This window comes from Volvox carteri, assembly GCF_000143455.1.
Source record: "Volvox carteri f. nagariensis unplaced genomic scaffold VOLCAscaffold_35, whole genome shotgun sequence".
Classification (NCBI taxonomy): domain Eukaryota; kingdom Viridiplantae; phylum Chlorophyta; class Chlorophyceae; order Chlamydomonadales; family Volvocaceae; genus Volvox; species Volvox carteri.
This window is the reverse complement of record NW_003307578.1, coordinates 150,151-170,491: the sequence shown is the minus strand read 5'-3', so window position 1 is coordinate 170,491 and position 20,341 is coordinate 150,151. Positions and strand designations below refer to the sequence as shown.

At 52.8% G+C, this 20,341-nt stretch overlaps 3 protein-coding genes across 3 annotated transcripts; 2 read left to right on the top strand and 1 right to left on the bottom strand.

The window, feature by feature from the left end:
* Positions 1-3,124: 3,124 nt before the first annotated feature.
* On the bottom strand, positions 3,125-5,983 carry VOLCADRAFT_93991 (uncharacterized protein; the record flags this gene model as incomplete). The annotated part of the gene is made up of 5 exons (XM_002953199.1): positions 3,125-3,504; positions 4,436-5,151; positions 5,311-5,400; positions 5,598-5,769; positions 5,965-5,983. The coding sequence occupies 5 exons, from the start codon at positions 5,981-5,983 to the stop codon at positions 3,125-3,127; spliced, it is 1,377 nt and encodes a 458-aa protein (XP_002953245.1).
* A 1,189-nt stretch (positions 5,984-7,172) lies between these two features.
* On the top strand, positions 7,173-7,391 carry VOLCADRAFT_38238 (uncharacterized protein; the record flags this gene model as incomplete). The annotated part of the gene is made up of 1 exon (XM_002953277.1): positions 7,173-7,391. A coding segment is annotated over one exon (219 nt), but the record flags the coding sequence as incomplete, so codon positions are not given.
* Positions 7,392-12,124: 4,733 nt separating this feature from the next.
* VOLCADRAFT_105853 (uncharacterized protein) lies at positions 12,125-18,867 on the top strand (the record flags this gene model as incomplete). Its single annotated transcript, XM_002953276.1, has 15 exons — positions 12,125-12,256; positions 12,442-12,618; positions 12,857-12,934; positions 13,209-13,277; positions 13,559-13,618; positions 14,032-14,080; positions 14,722-14,853; positions 15,190-15,340; positions 15,824-15,980; positions 16,408-16,577; positions 17,048-17,168; positions 17,493-17,745; positions 17,975-18,090; positions 18,548-18,565; positions 18,778-18,867. 15 exons carry the CDS (start codon positions 12,125-12,127, stop codon positions 18,865-18,867), a joined length of 1,773 nt encoding a protein of 590 aa, XP_002953322.1.
* Between the last annotated feature and the right edge of the window lie 1,474 nt (positions 18,868-20,341).

Here is a 20,341-nt window from a genome sequence, read left to right as displayed (position 1 = left end):
CTCTCGTGGTTCGTCATTGCGTGCTTTATTAGCAGTTGCCGCAGCCCGGAACATGACGGTACATCAGCTCGATGTGTCTACTGCGTTTCTGAATGGTGAGCTGAAGGAGGAGTTGTGGATGGAGCAACCGCCTGGGTATGCATCCAGTGACCGGTCGCTTGCGTGCAAGCTGCAGAAGTCTATTTACGGTTTAAAGCAGGCACCCCGTTGCTGGTATGAAAAACTATCAGCAGAGTTCGCCAAGTTGGGTCTTTATCCTTCGAAGTCTGATCCGGCGATGTTCGTTAAGACTGACGAGCATGGGGTTGTTATTGCTTTGGTGCACGTAGATGACACTATTGTTGCGTCGGAAGACCCGGAAATGGTCCGGGCAATTAAAGCTGCAATTGCGAAGGTCTTCAAGGTGCGCGACCTTGGAGAAACGAAGGTGTTTTTGGGCATGGAAATTAGGAGGGAGAAGTCGGGTGAAATAGTGTTGTCGCAACATAGGTATATTGCGCAGCTGTTGGAGCGTCATAGGATGATTGACGCCAAGCCGAGGTCTACCCCTTTGCCTCCGGGCTTTAGGTACACTCCTAAGGGGGACGGAGAGGAGCTGCTGGGCAATCCCACCGAGTATAGGGCTTTGGTGGGAGAATTGAACTATCTGGCGACGAACACGCGGCCTGACATTTCTTATGCATTGAGTGTTTTGTCCCGGCATATGGCCGCACCCACGAAGACTGCCATGAACTTAGCAACTGGCGTTCTGCGTTACCTGGCGGGGACTTGCGAACTAGGATTGCGTTTTGGGGGTGTTGGCGACGATGCTATGTCCGGGTATAGCGATTCTGACTGGGCAGGAGACCCAGTTACGCGGCGTTCTACGTCTGGTTACGTATTCACTCTTAATGGGGCTGCGATTAGCTGGAGCAGCCAACTTCAACGTACTGTGGCGGCTTCGTCGGTGGAGGCTGAGTACCAAGCTACAGCGGCGACTGTTCGTGAGGCTTTGTGGCTTCGCAAGCTGATGGTTGATTTGGGCTTGCCTGAGAGCGCGGTGAAAATCCAGATAGACTCCCAGGGGGCGCTTAGCTTGGGAAACAACCCGATTACGTCTGCTCGGTCGAAGCACATCGACGTGCAGCATCACATAGTGCGTGAGAGGGTGAATAGCGGTGAGGTGCAGTTGGAATACTGCCCTACGGAGTGGATGGTTGCGGATGTGCTAACGAAGGCTCTGGGCGAGGTGAAGTTCAAACGTTGCCGAGATGCTATGGGCCTTGTGTGAAGTGTGCAGATGAACTTGGTACTCGTTGGGATACGGCCCGAGGGGGCGTGTTGAGGAAACGGTCCTCTCCCAACTCGTGTGGTTGTCGACCAGGGGATTTGACCCCGGGTCTGCGCCTGACTAATGGGGAAGACTTACCCCAGAACCTTATGGGGCTACCGATGCATATCCGGTAGCTAAGTGATAGACATTAGGGCACCGTCTGGACGGCGCAGTGAGATCACGGAATGTACGTGCAGTTAGATCGCGGAATGTACGAGTTTTCCGCTAGCGCCGGTATTTAGGGCGGTGACTGCGCCTAATAGTTTATCTCACAACGATCGGTATTCCTACCAGGAATCTCCTCAAGTCCTGCCGAACGCTAACAATACTCTTTGCATTACTTGTAACAGTTTATCGTGCTAAATATCTTCGCCACCGGCAATCCTTCCGAAATAACAATCAGCGTTAGCCGTCACCGTCGCCAATTCTTCAATAGATTCATACCCAGGTGGTTGCTGCATCCACAACTCCTCCTTCAGCTCACCATTCAGAAACGCAGTAGACACATCTAGCTGATGTACCGTCATGTTCCGCGCTGCGGCAACTGCTAGTAAAGCACGTAATGACGAACCACGTGAGGTAGGGGCAAACAACTCCCCATAATCAATCCCCTCGCGTTGCTCGAAACCCTTCGCAACCAATCGCGCCTTAAAACGCTCCACGCTGCCGTCATCGTTGTACTTAACCTTATACGCCCAACGACACGGTAATAAACGAGTACCAGGAGGTGGCGTCTTCAGCTCCCAAGTACTGTTAGCCATCTGGGCGGCGATCTCCTCGTCCATTGCACGCCGCCAATCGTCTGCATGTGGACTTGCAATTGCTTCCGCAAACGAATTCGGTTCAGGAATGACAGCAGAGAAAGCAGCATTAACACGACCAGTGACAGTGCGACCAGGCTCGTTTCGCCACCACTCGCCAGGGCGTTTACGCTCTCTAACTGGGTACCGGGTCCCTGCCATTTCCACATCAGGCTGATTGTTACCTTGCACGGAATCGCCACCCAAATGCGGCGATTCCTCGCCGACGGTATTGCCTGATGTTCCTTCGCCAGCCCTAGGCAGCGACCCCTCACCAGGCAAGTTAGTGTGAACGTCCTCCTCCTCATCGGCATCGGACTCATAATCGGAGTCCCCGGTACTACGCCGCCGGCCGACATTAGACTCGTCAAAGCGGACACTGGAGACAACAGTGATGACGCCGTCTTCGTACAGTACACGGTACTGTCCTCCATTCCCGTATCCGACTAGGATTCCTCGCCTGCTTACCGGATCGAGTTTATCTCGCTTGACGTTGGGCACATGAACGTATGCGGCGCATCCAAAGACCCGCAGATGGCTGACATTCGGACGAACACCAAAGAAGGCTTGATGTGGTGTGACGGTTGACCCAGCAGTTGGCGACACGTTCCTGAGGTAGTTTGCAGTCGCCAACGCTTCCGCCCACAGTGTTTTTGGGAGTTATGAAGGCAAGGAGACTGGTCGCGATATAAGGGTTACAGTCTGTGGGTTACTGGCTGGAAGACTTTACTGGCTGGAAGACTTTAGGAAATTCCTACTAAGGAATACCGATCCATACAAAGATGAGATACTAAGACTAGCACAACTCGTGTCTTATATACCAGTACAATGGAAGTATCGTACAGATGTCCACCATCCCTGGACCTGAGGTCACGTCCGAGATACGCGGCCGAGAGACCCGAGGCAAGTCTAGGCACGGCCGAGGCAAGGTCGAGGCACGTCCGAGGCATCGCCTATCACGGCGGAATCATCGCCTAACTACCAACTATCTACGTTGGGATAGGACCGCCCTTCAACAGGACTGCAGCACGTGATGCTCTGGGTCCATTGGCTGCCACTCCTGCATCGCTTGGTCATCGATATGCCTCTCAGAGGTGAGGTTGCTCAGGTAGTTGACCCAGGCCACAATATTAGCTGCTTGGATGGACAACACCTTGGCGCTCTTGAGCTTTTCTAGCAGCTCGTCCTTGCTGCTGACGACATCCATGCAGAGGACGGTGATGTTCTCCGGCAACGACACAGCAGAGCGTGGGATGGCGTCCACCCACTGCTCGAGTGATGGGTTCACCATGGCTATCCTGTGCATTGTGACGGTGATGGGCTGCAAGTCAGGCGGCCGGTTCTTGACCTTGAGCGTGTAGATCTGCTGCGGTCTGGTCTGGGTTGACACTACTGCAATTAGCGGTTTAAGGTCCTGGGTTTGATTCCTGGGGAGACCCCCGAATTAGTCGGGAGCGCGAGATTATGGCTAGCTGCTGAGATGTGGAGTTGAGGTCACAGTTGATGGACCAGATTCGCACGCTGGATTGGTGGCGATTGCCGAACCCTCCGTCTCTTCGGGTGTTCGGGTGAATGGATGAGGAGGGGTCCCTGAAGGCTGGACCCACCGCCTTGGACTTACAGTTCGTATGGCGAAGTACAGTGTGGTAGTGGTGGATGGTGCTATAAGGTGATAAATGATCTAGAACTGACAATGTGATAAAGCGGCCCAGAAGCCTCCCACTCTGTAACATTACATTACATTACATTACATTACATTACATTACATTACATTACATTACATTACATTACATTACATTACATTACATTACATTACATTACATTACATTACATTACATTACATTACATTACATTACATTACATTACATTACATTACATTACATTACATTACATTACATCACATTACATTACATTACATTAGATGTGCTGCTGGGCATGGCCCAGCCCCGGTATGTTGGCTTCCAGCACGGCAGGCCACTCCAGACGCTGCCCGTCCTGATTGATTTCCGGCACGTCTCCACCATCATAGCGTGCGAGGGCAGGCTACGGGATGCGTTGGCCTGGATGCGGAGGCAGCAGCCACAGGCAGGGCAGACCAGCCAGAATAACCAGTGCGGTGGCGTGCGCGCATGCATGAACACCCAGCACACATGATCGGCAACGAAAGCACCACATGCAAATTCTCATGAAACGCGTATGTCCCAGCAGCCTACCCCAGAACCGGCCACAACGAACAACATCCCACAGGAAAGCAGCCGCCAAAACCCATCAAATACATACGTTGCCACACATTCGTTCCCCCGACCCAGTGTTTAGTGCTTACATTCCAAGGCATGAATGCAGTCGTTGCACATCATGATGATGTCATCGCCAGCCTCGTTGGTGTGCACCGTACAATTCTCCCCAGAGCGCTCCACACACATGCAGTACGGCACTAGCCACACACCCGGAGCAGTGGGATCCGGCCGTGGCTTCATGCCAGGTTGTGGCGGCCACGAAGGGAGCATCCATTCCTCATGCTGGCCGTCCGTGTCTTGTGGCCGTGTCGCATCCACTTCCACTTCTTCATCGGAAAGAATAGACTCCTGCTCCTCGTCAACACCATCCGTCTCACGCCGATGCCGCCGTGGCAGACTAGATGGGCCCGCCTCATGCGGCGGAAAGTCCTCCGGGAAGCCGTATGCTCCAGTGTTGCTCAAATGGTCCCGCGCCTGTTGCAACGAACTGCGCTGCTGGGTGGGCTGGCGGTGCTCTTGGTCATCTGAACCACCAGAGTCCCCTGTTGTACCAGGATGCTTGGTGAGCCCCGTCTTCTCCGTAGAATGCCCATTGAGCCACGTCTTTCGGAAGCCCCACGGCAAAGCTGGCTCAGGTGGTGGTGGTGCTCTGCCCCATGGTGCGGCTGCCACTGGTAGCCATGCGACGACTTGAGCTGGACACGCCACTGCCAGTGTCCTCCAAACATCTGCACGCAACTGGTGCACGTTGGGGATGTCACCAAACCGGTAGCCGTGTGCCTGTACCGCGGACTTCATCTCGCTGCAGCAGGTGCAGACACACAATGGCATGTTGTGTTTGACAGCGGCATCAAGCTGTTCGGCGACTCGGATCTGTTCTACTAGAGGAACAGTGGGCAGAGGCTGACCCGCAGGAACATCTTGCACATGTTCCGGCCATGAAGCTGTACTGCTGTCTAACCAGGCACCCATACGAGGCTTGGTGGGGTTTGTCGGCCGCCTGAACAGCCAGAAGGCAGCATCCAAAACTGCCTCCACAAGGCTACCCCTGCTGCGGCGGGTGCGTTGTGGTGTGTGCTCCTCAGATGACTGTTGCTGAATCACACGGGCTTGACGCTTCCGAGCTGCGTCTGCTGTTTGGTCTGCCGCCACTTGCTCAGGCGTTCAGTTGGCTCGTGCCTCTGCTACCCGAGCTGCATGTGCTGCTCGATGTGTGGCCACCTGCTCAGGTGTTCGGTTGGCTCGCACCTCCGACCACCGCGCCCACCGAGCAGTAGCTGCTGCTCGGTCCGCTGCCACTTGCTCAGGTGTCCGGTTGGCTCGCGCATCTGCCCATCACGCTGCAGCTGCTGCTCGATCCGCCGCCACTTGCTCAGGCGTCCGGTTGGCTCACGCCTGCGCCTTTCTGGTTGCATCCACACTGGACAGCTGGGGTGTCGGGGGGGAAGGTGTGGCTTGAGTCCGGCCCGTCAAGCTCAGAAGCCACGAGCCTCCACCTGCAACTGTACCTAACCGCCGACATCCTGCGTGATGTCAGGAAGAGGATTACTAGTCTACCGCCCATGCAGGAGATGGAGCAACATCACGGGCATCAGTCCCAACCAGGACTCCTTACCGGAACCAGAATTGTCCATAGAAATGGCCGGTCAGACTGATGTCGCGACAGGTTATCCTCCTATCCTCAAGAAATGCAGTTGAGGGCCAATGGAACACAGTACATCGATACAATATGCATGTATGTTGCGCAGCACCGCGGTTTGGTAGAATTTTATCCTGAATCCGTATGATAAATTTTATCCTGGATCCGTTTGACAAAATTAATAAATGCACTCGAGGGCCAATGGCACACATTACTTCTATACAATAACTGTGCTGCACAGCATCGCTGGTTGATAGAATGTATTCTGAATCCGTATGATTCTATAGAATTTCTGCGACTGAATTTATCCCGGGGAATGTTGCGGTGTGCGCGACTTCACGTCATTTCGTGGTGGAGCCGTTGTAGTCTAGTTTTCCACTGCAAGTCCTGTCCCACAGTGGAACTATGTGGAAGTACCCACAGCCACGCCCAGGCGTCCCCGGTTATCCTGATATTTTGTGATAAAAGTTTAACCTTGCAAGTTCATGTCGAACAACAGAACTACGCACGTCTGTTGTTCGTTACCCACCACCGCACCCAGTCGTCCCCATGGCCTGACGGCCCAGTATCCACGTGTCCCCGGCCACATGTTCACGGTACACATGCACGTTTCCACGCTTCATGCACACGCCCATGTTACATCCTCATGTCCCACGTCCACGCGTCCATGTGTGGCTACATCCACGTGTGGCTACATCCACGGTGCCACGGTCCCATACACCCATGTGTCCACACGCTCACGCGTCCTTGTGCCCTCGCATCCTCGCATCCTCGCATCCTCGCATCCTCGCATCCTCGCATCCTCGCATCCTCGCATCCTCGCATCCTCGCATCCTCGCATCCTCGCATCCTCGCATCCTCGCATCCTCGCATCCTCGCATCCTCGCATCCTCGCATCCTCGCATCCTCGCATCCTCGCATCCTCGCATCCTCGCATCCTCGCATCCTCGCATCCTCGCATCCTCGCATCCTCGCATCCTCGCATCCTCGCATCCTCGCATCCTCGCATCCTCGCATCCTCGCATCCTCGCATCCTCGCATCCTCGCATCCTCGCATCCTCGCATCCTCGCATCCTCGCATCCTCGCATCCTCGCATCCTCGCATCCTCGCATCCTCGCATCCTCGCATCCTCGCATCCTCGCATCCTCGCATCCTCGCATCCTCGCATCCTCGCATCCTCGCATCCTCGCATCCTCGCATCCTCGCATCCTCGCATCCTCGCATCCTCGCATCCTCGCATCCTCGCATCCTCGCATCCTCGCATCCTCGCATCCTCGCATCCTCGCATCCTCGCATCCTCGCATCCTCGCATCCTCGCATCCTCGCATCCTCGCATCCTCGCATCCTCGCATCCTCGCATCCTCGCATCCTCGCATCCTCGCATCCTCGCATCCTCGCATCCTCGCATGCGACCCATGGTTTGAACCCGCGACCTGTCGTCCTCGCGTCCTCACGTTTCGGTGTGCAACTCGAAATTCGCGGTGTGCGACTCGAACCCGCGACCTCTGAGCGTGAAGAGGGCGCGCGCTAACGAAAAACGTGAGCAACCGCGAAGCTCCGGAACCATCCAATCGAGCGCGACTATCCACGAGCCCCAGACACGAGCCGGTCACGGACGCGATTCCGAGATGCCTTCCCTCCGCTTCACTGTTCGCTGCGCTACGAGCAGCTACGGTGACGTTCTTGATCAGCAGATTGACGACTTTCCGTGATTGACGAATCTGCTCCTGGTTGCACGGTTCGGCGAGCAAAGCCTGCTCAAGCCCAAGCTCCATGCACATCACGCTAAACCTGATTTGCCATGTGGAGTAGTTGTGTAGGTCCAGCGGCTCATCAAGCTTATCCTTGACCATTGTCGATAAGGGATAGAAATAACAATTGGATGATAGCTGTCGGCGCTAGTCGGGGCTCATAACCTGTTGAAGAATCGAGAGTGGTGGCAGCTGACGCTGATTGTTACTTAGGAAAAAGAATGCCGGCAGTGAAGATATTGGGCACGATAAACTGTTACAAGTAATGTAAAAAGTAATAGTAGCGATCGGCAGGACTTTAGGAGATTCCTGAAAGGAATACCGCTCGATGTAAGTGAGAGAGAAATAAGCACGGTCACCGCCCTAAATACTGGCGCCAGTGGAAAACTTCGTACATTCCGCGATCTCACTGCGCCGTCCTGACGGTGCCCAAATGTGCACCACTTAACTACCGAATATGCATCGGTAGTCCCATACGTTTAGGGTTAAGTCTTCCCCAAGAGTTACGTGTAGACCCAGGGTTAAATCCCCTGGTCGATAACCACACGAGTTGGGAGAGGACCGTTTCCTCAACATAAAAAACTCTTCTTGAGTCGGATCAAATCATTCCAATAATGCGGCCTTAAAGCTAAGCCAATCGGGGAGAGACGCTTCCATGCCGGCTTGCCAGCAGATGGCCTCATCTCCTAGGCGGCAGATGGCGACGTCCAGCTGAGCTTCTTCACTCCAGCCGTACATCCCACCGCATCTCTCAACCCTGGCGACCCATTGGCATGCGCTGTCACCTAGCCGGAAGATAGGCACAGACGAGACGCTCGAGGGATGAGGGTGTGTGATAAAGTGGGATTGATGTTGGCTCTCCATGGCGTACAAGTTGTACAACCAGTGGGACACCAAATAGACTGTTCAAAAGTAGCTAGAGACAGGGCTGAAACCCTAGTCTCAATACCGGCCGCACCACGGCGGGCGGCACCCAGCGGCAGCCCAAAACTTTCCCGGGTTTTGGGGAACCGCTGGATGGACACACCGGGGCGCCCAGGATCGTTTATAGAAAGGAATCGATACCAGTAGATTGTCTTAAGCGAGATAGGATCGAGATTTGTGTGCACGAGCGGAAGCAGAATCAGAGTTTTGTCCTGAGACTGCAGGCCCAGGTGTGATTGTGAGCCTGATGTGAGCAGAGTTTTACTGCTTGGGCCACTAGGCCCACCGTCAGGTTGGAACTTTGCCGGTTGTTGACAGGATAAAATGGGTGGAGTCATCCACGCCAAGTGAGGGCGATACTCATTACAAACTTCCTCGGCCGGTGCGTTCTGCTACCGTGCGCGGGATTTGTATGGTTCGATTGTCCCCTAGAAAACATCGGTCAGGCCGCGCCTTATATATGGCAAACGCGCCCGCCATTCGTACCACTGTCGTATGGTCAACGTAAGACGCAGCTACCCTTTTCGCGTAGCAGCTACTTCATTACGCAATGGTAGCTACCGGTTTACGCAGCTCCGGGCCAGGTTCTTAGCGGCCAACGGACACTGACAAGAAACTAGTAAAAGATATCTGTCATTAGAGCATTTCTCAGACCGATGCTAAATCGTATAAGACACAAAACATCTGTTTTTACGTCGCGAGATCGAAACCTACATGCGTCGCGCCGTAAGCATATGACCGTTCTCAACACGTTTATAGTTTCTAATTAATGATATGGCAATGTTCGGCCTCGTCCTGCTATGCGCGGAACAATACGCGACCAAAGGAGTCAAACTCAGATTTCTGTGACCAGCTGAAAGTCGCTACAACGCCACTCCGGATGTCAACAGCGAGCGGGCCAAACAGTCATATGGAGACAATCGCGATGGGCCAGGAAACAGGTTGCGTTTGGTGGTTCCGGTTCATTGCTGCTATGCATCATTACTTCTGCAACCTGGAAAGTCGTGTAGTGTTATCTTTCAACGTGATGCAAGACGAACGATGGTGAACGAACTCTATTCGATCAGTGCTTGAGAGATTGTGGTGTGCGCGTGTTGCGACATTCCCCAAAGCCGGCGTTTGCACGAACTAAACTGTAACTCATCGGGGGGGTCTGGGGGCATCGGAGGGAGCCCCCCCCCAGCGCCTTACAGGTTTGGAATACTTTTATTCCCGCGACTAAAAACCTATTCCTCCGTTCGGACTGGAAAATTAACCGGCAAAAATGAAAAAAAAACTGGTGCCAGCTAGTAATGCAGGATATATTCCGAATTCAGGAATAAAAAAATGTTCGTGGTCCTGAAAATTAAGATTAGTTGTTCCGACCGTACAATTGTACGGAACTTGCAAGTTCATTCCTCCAGCCAAAAATGGACCCCCCGCGCCTTATAGATTTGAAATACTTATATTTCCGCGACTAAAAACCTATTCCTCCACTCAGACTGAAAAACAGGCAAACAAACATGGAAAAAAACACTTCTGTGAATGCGCCTAGCTGATTAATGTTCCAGAAACAGTTTCAATTCGCCAAGAATTATGAAACGTCAAATCCGTCAGTGTCGAATTAGGATATTTTAAATGCACGATGTCTAGTTGTCAATTGAAATACCTAGTCACTGTAAATAGCTCCCGAAATTCTGTTAGACCTCTTTGTACTTAATGCTTATTAATCTTTCCTGTTCTGCGTTCATTCCTGTTCTGTATATCAGCTACTACAGCTGCCAACCAATTGCAGATCCTAGTTTGGCTACCATCAAGACCACCTTTTCGCGATACTTGTATTCGTGACTGCAGAAATGGGACCCGAGGGATCCGGCGCTTTGCTGATTCTAAGAGGACTGAGCCAGACTGAGCTGAGGCCTAAATGGGATCCGGTGGTCCGTGGGGTAAGACGCCATTTCATGAAAGGCCTACTTTGTGCAGCATAATGGATATCTGTGGTACTAAAGCATTATGTCCTTTCTTGTACTGCGTGGGATGTGGTGGTGTACGGCTAAGTGTGGCCCCCGTTTCATGATCAACTATACTGCTAGACAAACGAATTGGTGAAACTTCTTATTGGCTTCAGGCGGGCGTAAGGGTGGGCGGAGAAGTCTGTTCTTGCAGCTTGGACAAGGAAACGTTGCGAAGTTTTGTGCTGCTTAAGCAGCAGTAGTGTAAAAGTCATGCCTCGTTATGGGGCTACTGAGTTGTTGGACTGCCCAACTTACAGCCGGCAGTTGCTTTTCATGTGCAGCTTCTTTCCGCCCGCACATGTGAACAGTGCATACGCATTCCTCACTGCCTTCAGAGTGCGATACAAAAGCCGTTTCGTTACTTAGGATTGCTGTATCTCGGCGCTAACGGCGCCGATGCTACCCGCTGACTCATCCTACCAGTTACTTGCACGTGTCATTTGTATTCATTGATCCAAGCGCTTCCAAATGTCAAGGCTGCACTCTGCTGCACTTGGAATGGCGACGGTGTACTTCACGTGTTATCGTACCTAACCTCCGTGAGCTGAGAAGGACTAAAGGACCAAGACTCCGCTTTCAGCTGGTACTAAGCTAATATTATAAAGAGAGCCGACCAAAATATGTATGGCTTTGCAGGAAGAATGGGGAGGTTGAGCGTTTCTTAACACCCTGGACCCGAGTGTCAGATAAATGAAATAGCTTACAACAAAACAATGGGTAAATCCAAAAAGAAAAGTTCAATTTCGTGACATCAGGAATATTCACCCATTCGTAAAGGGCGCCTACGTACGGGGGAGCCCAAATGAACCCCAAACGCCAAATAATTTGAGAGGATTGCGACGTCTCAATCTGAGAAGCTGTGTTATTACCAAAAGTAATAATGGCGACGCCGAATGGCCGAGCAGGCCAAACGCGAATGTCTTACGTGAAGTTCAAGTTTACTCATCAAGTCAAATCCAAGTTTACTTATCAAATTAACTAGCTGTATATCATCCGGAAAATGCCGATAATAACAACCCTAAGTCAAAGTTTAAAAACATGCCAAAACTAAATTTGGCGGGCGGTCCATGCACCCGGGAAGTGCCGATGGGCATAGCCGTTCAGCCCCTTTTGTCAATATGCGTGACATTTGTATAATACTTAAAAACACTGCCAAGGTTAAGCGCGCTCTGATGCAATCGCATCCTGATCTCGTCCGAGCTGGTCGTATGGCCCAAAGAACTCGCGTTTCATCATTCCTATTCAGGTCTGTAATTTTAAAGCTTAAAATATAATTTTCTACCTTGCTGTTTTTCACTCTCCCTTTCAGCTCGGCTTACTGGTGCGCTCGGCTCGTCAACTGCTCGCCTAGGCCGTACAATGTCGGAAGCTTGTGACTATATAACGCTGCTAAAACTGAACTCTCCTTAAGTACCTAGCTGGTTACGTTTCCTTTCACATCTTGACTTGTAAGGTGGTGAGATAAGATGCCGCGTTACTTGAAGATAGATGATGTCCCGGCGATACTGTCGGAGCTGCAAGGAACTGGTACCGAGACGCCATACCAGAAGGATGCATGGCAAAAGCGCTGGTGCTACATTACCGATAAGACCGAAGCGGTACGTCAGGGAAGTCAGTTTCGGACGAAGCGAGCAAGTGGCTCAACTTAATGCGAGTTAACATCTCGTACCTTTAGGGATGCCTTTCTGGACGGAATCTTTGTCTTCCGAAAGCTTTTATTGGTCAGGATCGCCTTGCGGAATCCCCTTCCCATGCCCAACCTGGCCCTCATAAATGCCTGCAGAACGCAGCCGTGCTGTCTTACCGATGGCGCGTTCGTGGCCGCGCTGAGAATATCAACGACTACAAGACGTGGATATCCGATTGCGGCAGAGAGGGCTATTCGGTTCACGACCTGCCTGATAATGGGCCAGTGCCTGTCAACTGGTCCTTAGCGGACGGCCATGCCATACAAATTGAGGTGCGTGATTGTTGGCCATCGCAAAGTGGTCCTCCTTGGACGCAGAGTAATCGCTGAAGAAATCGTGCTGCCGTCCTTTCCATATCTTCTGCTTTGCCTACCTGTTTGCGACCGTTTGTATTACCGCTACTATTACCGCCACCTGCCACCTCCACTGCTGCCGATGCTGCTGTTATTTGTGCTATTTTTGACAAATACATCTTCTGACATTACTGCTACCTGCTGCTCCCCCCCCCAGGTCGCCGCCTGGCTGTTGTGGCTGCACACCAACAAAAAAGCCAAGTATGCCTGGGTGGATCAGATGTGTGTACCGCAGGTATGGTTTAGGTTGTCTCTGGCTGTCTGGGTAGCTGGGAATGTTGGTGCATTGTAGGGGCAGGTCTCTCACCCTGCATGATGCATCCCTTCAGAAAAGGGAGATTCCTTGTCCCAATCAATTGACCCCCTGTGCAAGGTTGCAGGGGACCTCTGGGATCTGAATTGCTTGGCTAACATTGGCAGTCGATGTCTTTGCACTTCATCATGTATCTCACATCCCGCCTTTACTTCCCCCTCAATGCACCTTACCCCCCCCCTCCTCCACCCTCAAGGACCTGGCGAACCTGGAGGAGAAGATGAATTACATCAAGGAAAGCCCCGCAATCTACACAGCCGGACAAGTAAGCTAGCTAAGGACAGCAAGGGTGCTAATGCGGACCTCTCTCAATCACAGAAAGCCTTTGCTCGCCCATTTACGGTCCTTACTCACCCACTTACGGTTTAACTGCTTACTTACCTACTGTAGTATCCTGGGTATCACGGGATTGATATCCGCCCATCGGTTCTTTTACTGCGATAAGACGTGATACAACACCTACATGCCCTACCCTTGCTAGTTTGATATCCCCCTTTTTATTTCGTTTAATTCTTGAGGGCCCTTTCCCTTTCCTTGCTATGTCAGGTGTATGTGATTATTGCCCCGGTTGTGGACTACGCGACAGGCAAGATCATGAACGCCAAGGTGCGTGTTGCTGCCAGTGGGTTGAAGCTGCCCGTTTGCTGCGAACCTGGAACCTGGGCTGCGCAATAGTTCTTGGCGGTTGTACTCTTCCTGGCTTTGCAGGGTTAAGTCCGCGGCTAATGCTGTAGCTTCGCTACCTCACCATCCTTTGCTCTTCTCTTGCTAGTTGGTTCGGCTGGAGGGTCACCATGCCAACAAGTATTTTGGGTTTGGCGGAAATTCTTGTCAGCATCTTCCTTACCGTATGTTATAAGTGAGCTAGGCTCCTACACTTTGCCCCTCTCAAAACCCTTGGAGTACGCTCACTGCATGAAGCCCCTGAGCTACCAGACGCTGCTTAAGCACGTGTTGTATGCATGTATATATGTCCCTACGTCGCGGCTCCTCACCCTTGGACACCTTCTTTACTCCAGGAGGCGCGCAGCATCGTACAGCAGTACAATTCCGAGATGGACTCGTACAGTGAGTCCCTTTGTGTACGTTTGCATATGTTTGTATGGAGAGATTTGGCTTTGCACGTGCAATTGCTGCCACCTTACTAGTGGAAGAGGCAGGTGACCTGGGGGGCATTCGACTTGGATCAAACCTGTGATGTTGTTACAGGGTGGTATAGCTTCACCAGCGGCCCCCTTTCCCGAGGCAATGCCCTGCTCTCCCCTGCTAGAGGGGCACCCTAATCCATTCACCCCATCCAATTTCAGAATGTATTCGTTGCGTTCAGCAACTCACCACCAACATCCAACCAAATCTAGCGGATCAACGGCGCCTCAACTTCTGGCCAGCTTACAATATGCTGTAATCACGTCCTGCACCGTTCACAAGATGGGGGGCCACCTCACACTTCAATACCCCTCACACATCGAGAGATCGACAGGCGGATTTGAACCCAGATTCTCCGGGAGCAGAAACCAAGTCTTAACTCCTGCCAGCCACAATGATGTGTGCCTCACGTTATTTGAATTTAAACGACGATATGTTACATATATATGGTATGGAGTCCGCCATGTGTGGGCTCCATCTGAGCACCATCTCTCACCACCAGGCGCATGTACAGCCAATCTTTGACTTTGACTGGCCTTGCCTAATGACGTGCTCCACTTCAGGGGGTGTTAGTTTACTGAGCCGGTCAGCGGTTAAGGCTCTGTTGGTCAACAACTCGTACATGCGGCGTGTGTGGACCATTCAGGAGGCGGTGGCAGCCAACAGCCTGTCTGTGTGGCCGCTGAGGGGGGAAGGTACGTACGGGTGCGGGTTTGTGTGTGTGTGGGGTGGGCATCCGTTAAGGAGAGGCACTGATGGCGGTGCAGGTGGGATCCGTGCGTGTGGGGGATGGATAATCTCTTTCCCCCACTCTCCCCCTGCAGCAACACTCCCTCACATTTCCTCCCCCCCCCCTCCATCTCCCTCCCTATGGTGAGGTCATCAATGATCGTGTCCCTTTGATCTGCATTTCACTGTTCTCCTCGCTCTCCATCTCGCAATCCACCTCTCCACTGTGCTCTCTCTGCAGCATTTTACAAATTTGATCTTTGTCCTAAATTTGCATGTATTTCCCGCCTCTGGTCCTAAAGGCCAAGTCAACTCGTATCAGAGCATCCATGTGGTGGACTGGACCGAATTCAACCCCTGGAACAGCCACCCGAAGCTGGGACCGCTGTACCTCAAGTTCGGTGACAAGGCACTCGAGGGCTTTTACGAGGGAGACTACACCGGCATTATCAAGTGCGTATGTAGTTACAGGGTGGTTAACTTCGCCAGCGGCCCCCTTTCCCGGGGCAGTCCCTGCTCTCCCCTGCTAGAGGGGCACCCTAATCCGTCACCCCATCCGACTTCAGAATGTATTCGTTGGGTTCGGCACCTCAACACCAGCATCCATCCAAATCTAGCGGATCAATGGCGCCTCAACTTAGTTCCTGGTTACCTCGCAAGTTGATATTATCACGTCCCACATCGTCCATATGAGGCCACCTCCCATGTCAACACTCCTCAAATACCCGAGGAGCCGGCAGGCGGATTTGAACCCGGGTCGGCCGGGAGCAGAAGTCAGGCCTTAACCTCTGCCAGCCGCCTGCCTATAATATGCGTATGTATATATGCATGTATGCGATATGAAACGAGGTTCAATTGAGGCTTTTGCCTGCCCGTATATGTAAGTCAGTGTGACTCCCTACCCGTCCATCCGTTTGTATGTCACAATCCCTTCAGGGTTCTTCGCGATCACCCCTCTGACGGCATTGGTTACCTGGCCATGATTAGTAAGGATCTGATGTGGATCACCATGGACCGCAGCGGCCTCATCAGCGACATCAAGAAGGCGGACAGCCCCGCCAAGAAGGCGTTTGTGCTGCTCAACAATCACCAGGTAACGCATGCGGGCGACAGGAGGGCAGAGGATGAGACCATGGGAGGGGAAGGGGACGGCGGTAGGAAAGAAAAGAGCGAGAATGAGGGGATGAGGGAGAGGATGAGGCCATGGGAGGGTAAGGGGACGGGAAGAGACTTCACCGCCTTGATGCGCTCTGTCCCTTAGTCGCCCTTTCCTTCTGCCTTGTAATCGGTTCCATTCTGGCTCTGCGGACTCTCCTCGAAAACCCTTCCCGCCCTTTAAATGTGATGTATTCCGGGCATATCATACCTCGGGATGGGCACCTGTCGATCGGTGCTTTTCTGTAGCAGTTGTAGTCGTGATATAACAGCACGTCACAGTTTATATTCATTAGTATCCTTGCAGTTCTTCCCCGCCCCTCGCTCTTTCCTTCCTGATCTCCCCACACCCTCCCTCCCCACAGACTCAGAGCGCCCGCGCCTTCCTTCCCGAAGACCGCGTGCTGGCCCTGATCCCGCTGGTGGACTATCCGGCGTGGAAGGAGGTGACTAAGGGGGTGCCCGGAAGACACATGGTGCAGGCGTCCGTGGCGTGGGCGTACGGCATCATGGAGGCACAGATGGCCACGTGGAAGTGAGTGGGTGTTTTCAGGGCGTGGAGAGAGGTTGTGGGTTTGGGGTGAACGTTGGAGTATGGAAGTGAAGGATGCCGTCAAGTTATACCCCAATAGCCGGGGTAGCGGAGGCAAGGGAAGGTGAAGGGAGGGAGGGTTTCGAAATCATCATTTATGCCGTCATTGCCATGGATTCCCGTCTTAATTGCCTCCTGAAAGGGTGGGGCGGGGAGCGAGGGAAGTGTGAAAAAGGAGGCAGTTAAGGGCGAAAAGGGGGGAGGAGGGCTGGGGGAGGGCCGACCCGTCCCCAGCACCTGCACGGCCTCAACGGGCTCCTGGAATGGCCTCTTCAGGCGGGGACCATAGAACCAAGCCCTCGGCACTTCGCTTTGTGAGGCCAGGCTAAAACCCATCATGGAAACCTTCTCTCCATCCCCTTTACTACCTTTATCCGTCGTATTGAATTTCGTCAACCCCCCAATCCCCCCAGGTGGTCGATCCGGGTGTACAACAGTCCCACATGCAAGGCCCGCGGTCTTGACCAGCTTCAGCCCCGACGTAACTTGGGGAACAATACGGCAATGTGGGGGGCTACCAGCTCGAAGGTGCAGGTGTGTGCATGGGCGCATGGGTGTGTGCAGCGGAGGTGGAAGAAATGACTAATTGAATGTTTGGAAACGGATGTGTTTGTTCAGACGGCAGACGTCTGTTTTGACTGTGTGGGCGTTTAGAGAACCCAAGGTGTTTTGGGTTGTGAACGAAGGTACTGCAACATGGCCAGCTGCAAGACTCACCCAAACCTTACTTCTCACTCCCCTTTCCCTTCGATCCTTCCTCCCAGTGCCCTTCCCCCCACTCCGGCTTCCATTTAACGGTTATCCCGTTTTGGAACCTTCACTCTGTGTTTACCGGCCTTCCTCCACCCACCCGTTCAGATTCCCACCGAGGGCGGCACCCTTGTGCTCACTTCGCCACCGCCGCATTCGGACCCCGAAGTCAAGGCGTACCAGGAGTCCCATGCTACAAGCTCATTGTCCTTGCTTGTTGAGGCGGCTCTTGTGATGCCGCATCCCGGCCAGGCCAAGTACTGGGGAGGGGGCCCCTGGACCTCCATCCGTGATGTACTGCAAACCGACGAGGTGTTTCGGTTGTCCGTACAGTGGGGGCTGGAGCCGTGGCGAAACCCGAGTAGGTTGGCAGGGGGTTGGAGGGGAGGTGATGGGTTGGGGGGGGAAAGCGGAGGTGGGGGGGAGGGGAATCGGGAGGTATGGGGGACAGACAGTGTGGCCCCACTCCACCGCCATCCCTACTATTCCTTCGTCTTCATCCCCCTGCTGCTGCTGCTGCTTTTCCCGCCCTTTGTCTAAACCCCTCTTTCCTCTGGTCCCCTTCCTCCCGCTGGCTTCCCTCCTTTCAGACCTCGGGCTGGACGCGGAGCAATGCGCAGTTGTGGTGTTGTCCGGGGACCTGCCTAACCCCGTTATGGTGATTGCGGGAATCCCGGAGGGGGACGACGATCCAACGACTGGCCAGGTACGAATGGGGAGAAGCAAGTGGGGTAGGGGGTTTCTGTCTAGGGAGGAGAGCCTCAGTCGTGGAGTGCTAGCTGGTAGCCGTGGAGGAGGGCGGAGAAAGAGCGGGGAAGGCATCATGGTACCCATGAGGAGGAGTGTCCAAGTCTGCTCCCTTTCCAATAACGAGACTTGGGTCATAATGTGACTGCCTTACCTGTGCCGCATGTGCCCACCACATACACTCGCTCACCTGACTTGAGGAGCTCCTGGCCGGCCATGCAGCCCCGGCTGCTGCACATGTCCCAAAGCTTACCAACCAGCACCACCAGCAACATCACTATCCGCCTTACCAACCACCTGATAGCACTATCACCTGGTGGTGGGAGATGTATTCATTCCCTGTTGACCACCTAACCACCTAAATACCCATACATGACCACCTCAACTCCCCAACCACCTCACCCGATCATCTTCAGGTGATGGAGGTGGTTGAGGTGAGCTCCCACCTGCTCTCCGCCCTGCTGAGGGGCCTGCGTGAGGCGGCGCGGGGCCGCCTCACATCGCCCCTCACGGTCTAACACCGAAACACACATGGATAGCCTACCGAGCCGCCTACCAGCAAGGCGCAAGGCCGTCGGTACACAAATACTTAATGTGATTCCCTAAGTTCCTGACAACTTCCACAGTTTCTTGCGATCCGTTTTAGACTCCGGTCTTCGGCTGTTGTTATGGTCACTTGAATAGCATCATTGTTTTCCGGTGCGTCACTAGTTTTCTTATGCCCAGGGACAAGTAGAACCTCCACCACGTTTTCTTGCACCAGTGCTGTAGCTGTCGTGATGAATAATCAGCCAGTACATACATATGGTGATCTAAGCAAGGCCCATTTCGAAGTTAATTGTTACTGAAGTCGGCCAGTTGGTTTGTTTGTTTGTCTCCCCGTCTGCTCTCCTACCCGTTTATTAGTGACTGAAACGGAGCGAGCAAAATGCGATAGATGTGTTGATCCACGCGTATCACGTTGCGATGCTTCATTCGGGCGTCATTGGACGGCCGTCCATGAATGCATGTATAGCAAAGGTGGTCTATTGGAGCCCAGCAGTGAGGTTCGTGGCAAGAAGTTTAAAGTAGCAACGTCGTTGGGAAGTCCATCCTTAAAAGCCCGGAGGCTGCTGAGCTTCAGCCCCAAAAGCTCGTTAAATAATGGACTGGGGGGAAGGCCCAGGTACGTAGCTCCCACTAGATCGACTTGCTGTTGTGACTGGTGCAATGTGGCCCTTGCTTGCAAATCCAAGGCTGATGGTTTGTCTTCTGGAATCCCACCTATCCTCTTACCCGAACTTCCATAGAGATAGAGGGTACAATGGTCGTCATCAGTCCATTATGCGAATCTCTGCCCATCAATCGAGACTTCAACTCCTCATCTCAACAGCTTGCCCTGTTCTCAAATTCTCTGAATGCTATTGACCGATATTGGCTTGTTTTTGGAAGTGTTGTTGGCCTATCTGTGTGAAGATAGGCGCATCTGTCGAGTACCTTTCACGGTATCGCATGCGTGGTTCCCGTTCTTCGGCGTCATCTTCTGCGTCCTTCTTCTGCGAAGGATTGTGGACCCATGAAATGCACATGTGTGTTTGGTTGTATTAGGTGGTGTGGTTGTTACAGTGGGTTGTATTGCTTACCTAGTCATTCGGTCGCCATCCCCTTTTTCCCAAGCGATTGCATCTCCGTCCTGTTACTGCGTGAGTCTGATGGATGTAGCCAGCAGCGATTCTCGCTTGCGTCTGTATATTTTTTTTATCGACTTTCAATCGTGCCATTAATAAAGGAAATGGCACGATCTATAGACGATAAGACTTCCCACAGACGAGCTAGAATTGCAACCATACATCAATCATGTAACAACCACACACACAATCATGCACGAGCGATCCCACTGCCTTCCGGAAGCATGTGCCTTGATGGAATTCCATCAAGGCACATTCATATGCGGGAAAGCCAAAAGCTTCTAAGCTTAAACTAATTAGTTTGGCTGCGTTATATCTTTTTGGTTCTATCTCGTGTTTCCTTAAGAAGGCTGCAAATGGTAACTTGAATCTGCTTTTGTTGGCCTTGCTTTGGTCGTGTGTCGAACTACCGCCGGTTGCTGTCTATGTACATGTGTAGGCCTTGGCCAACAAATGTTTTTGTTGTGAAAAAAAGGGCTTGCCTAAAATATATGAGGACCGGTTAGCCGGAGTAAGTATGTAATCAGCTTGTTGTCTGCTGCT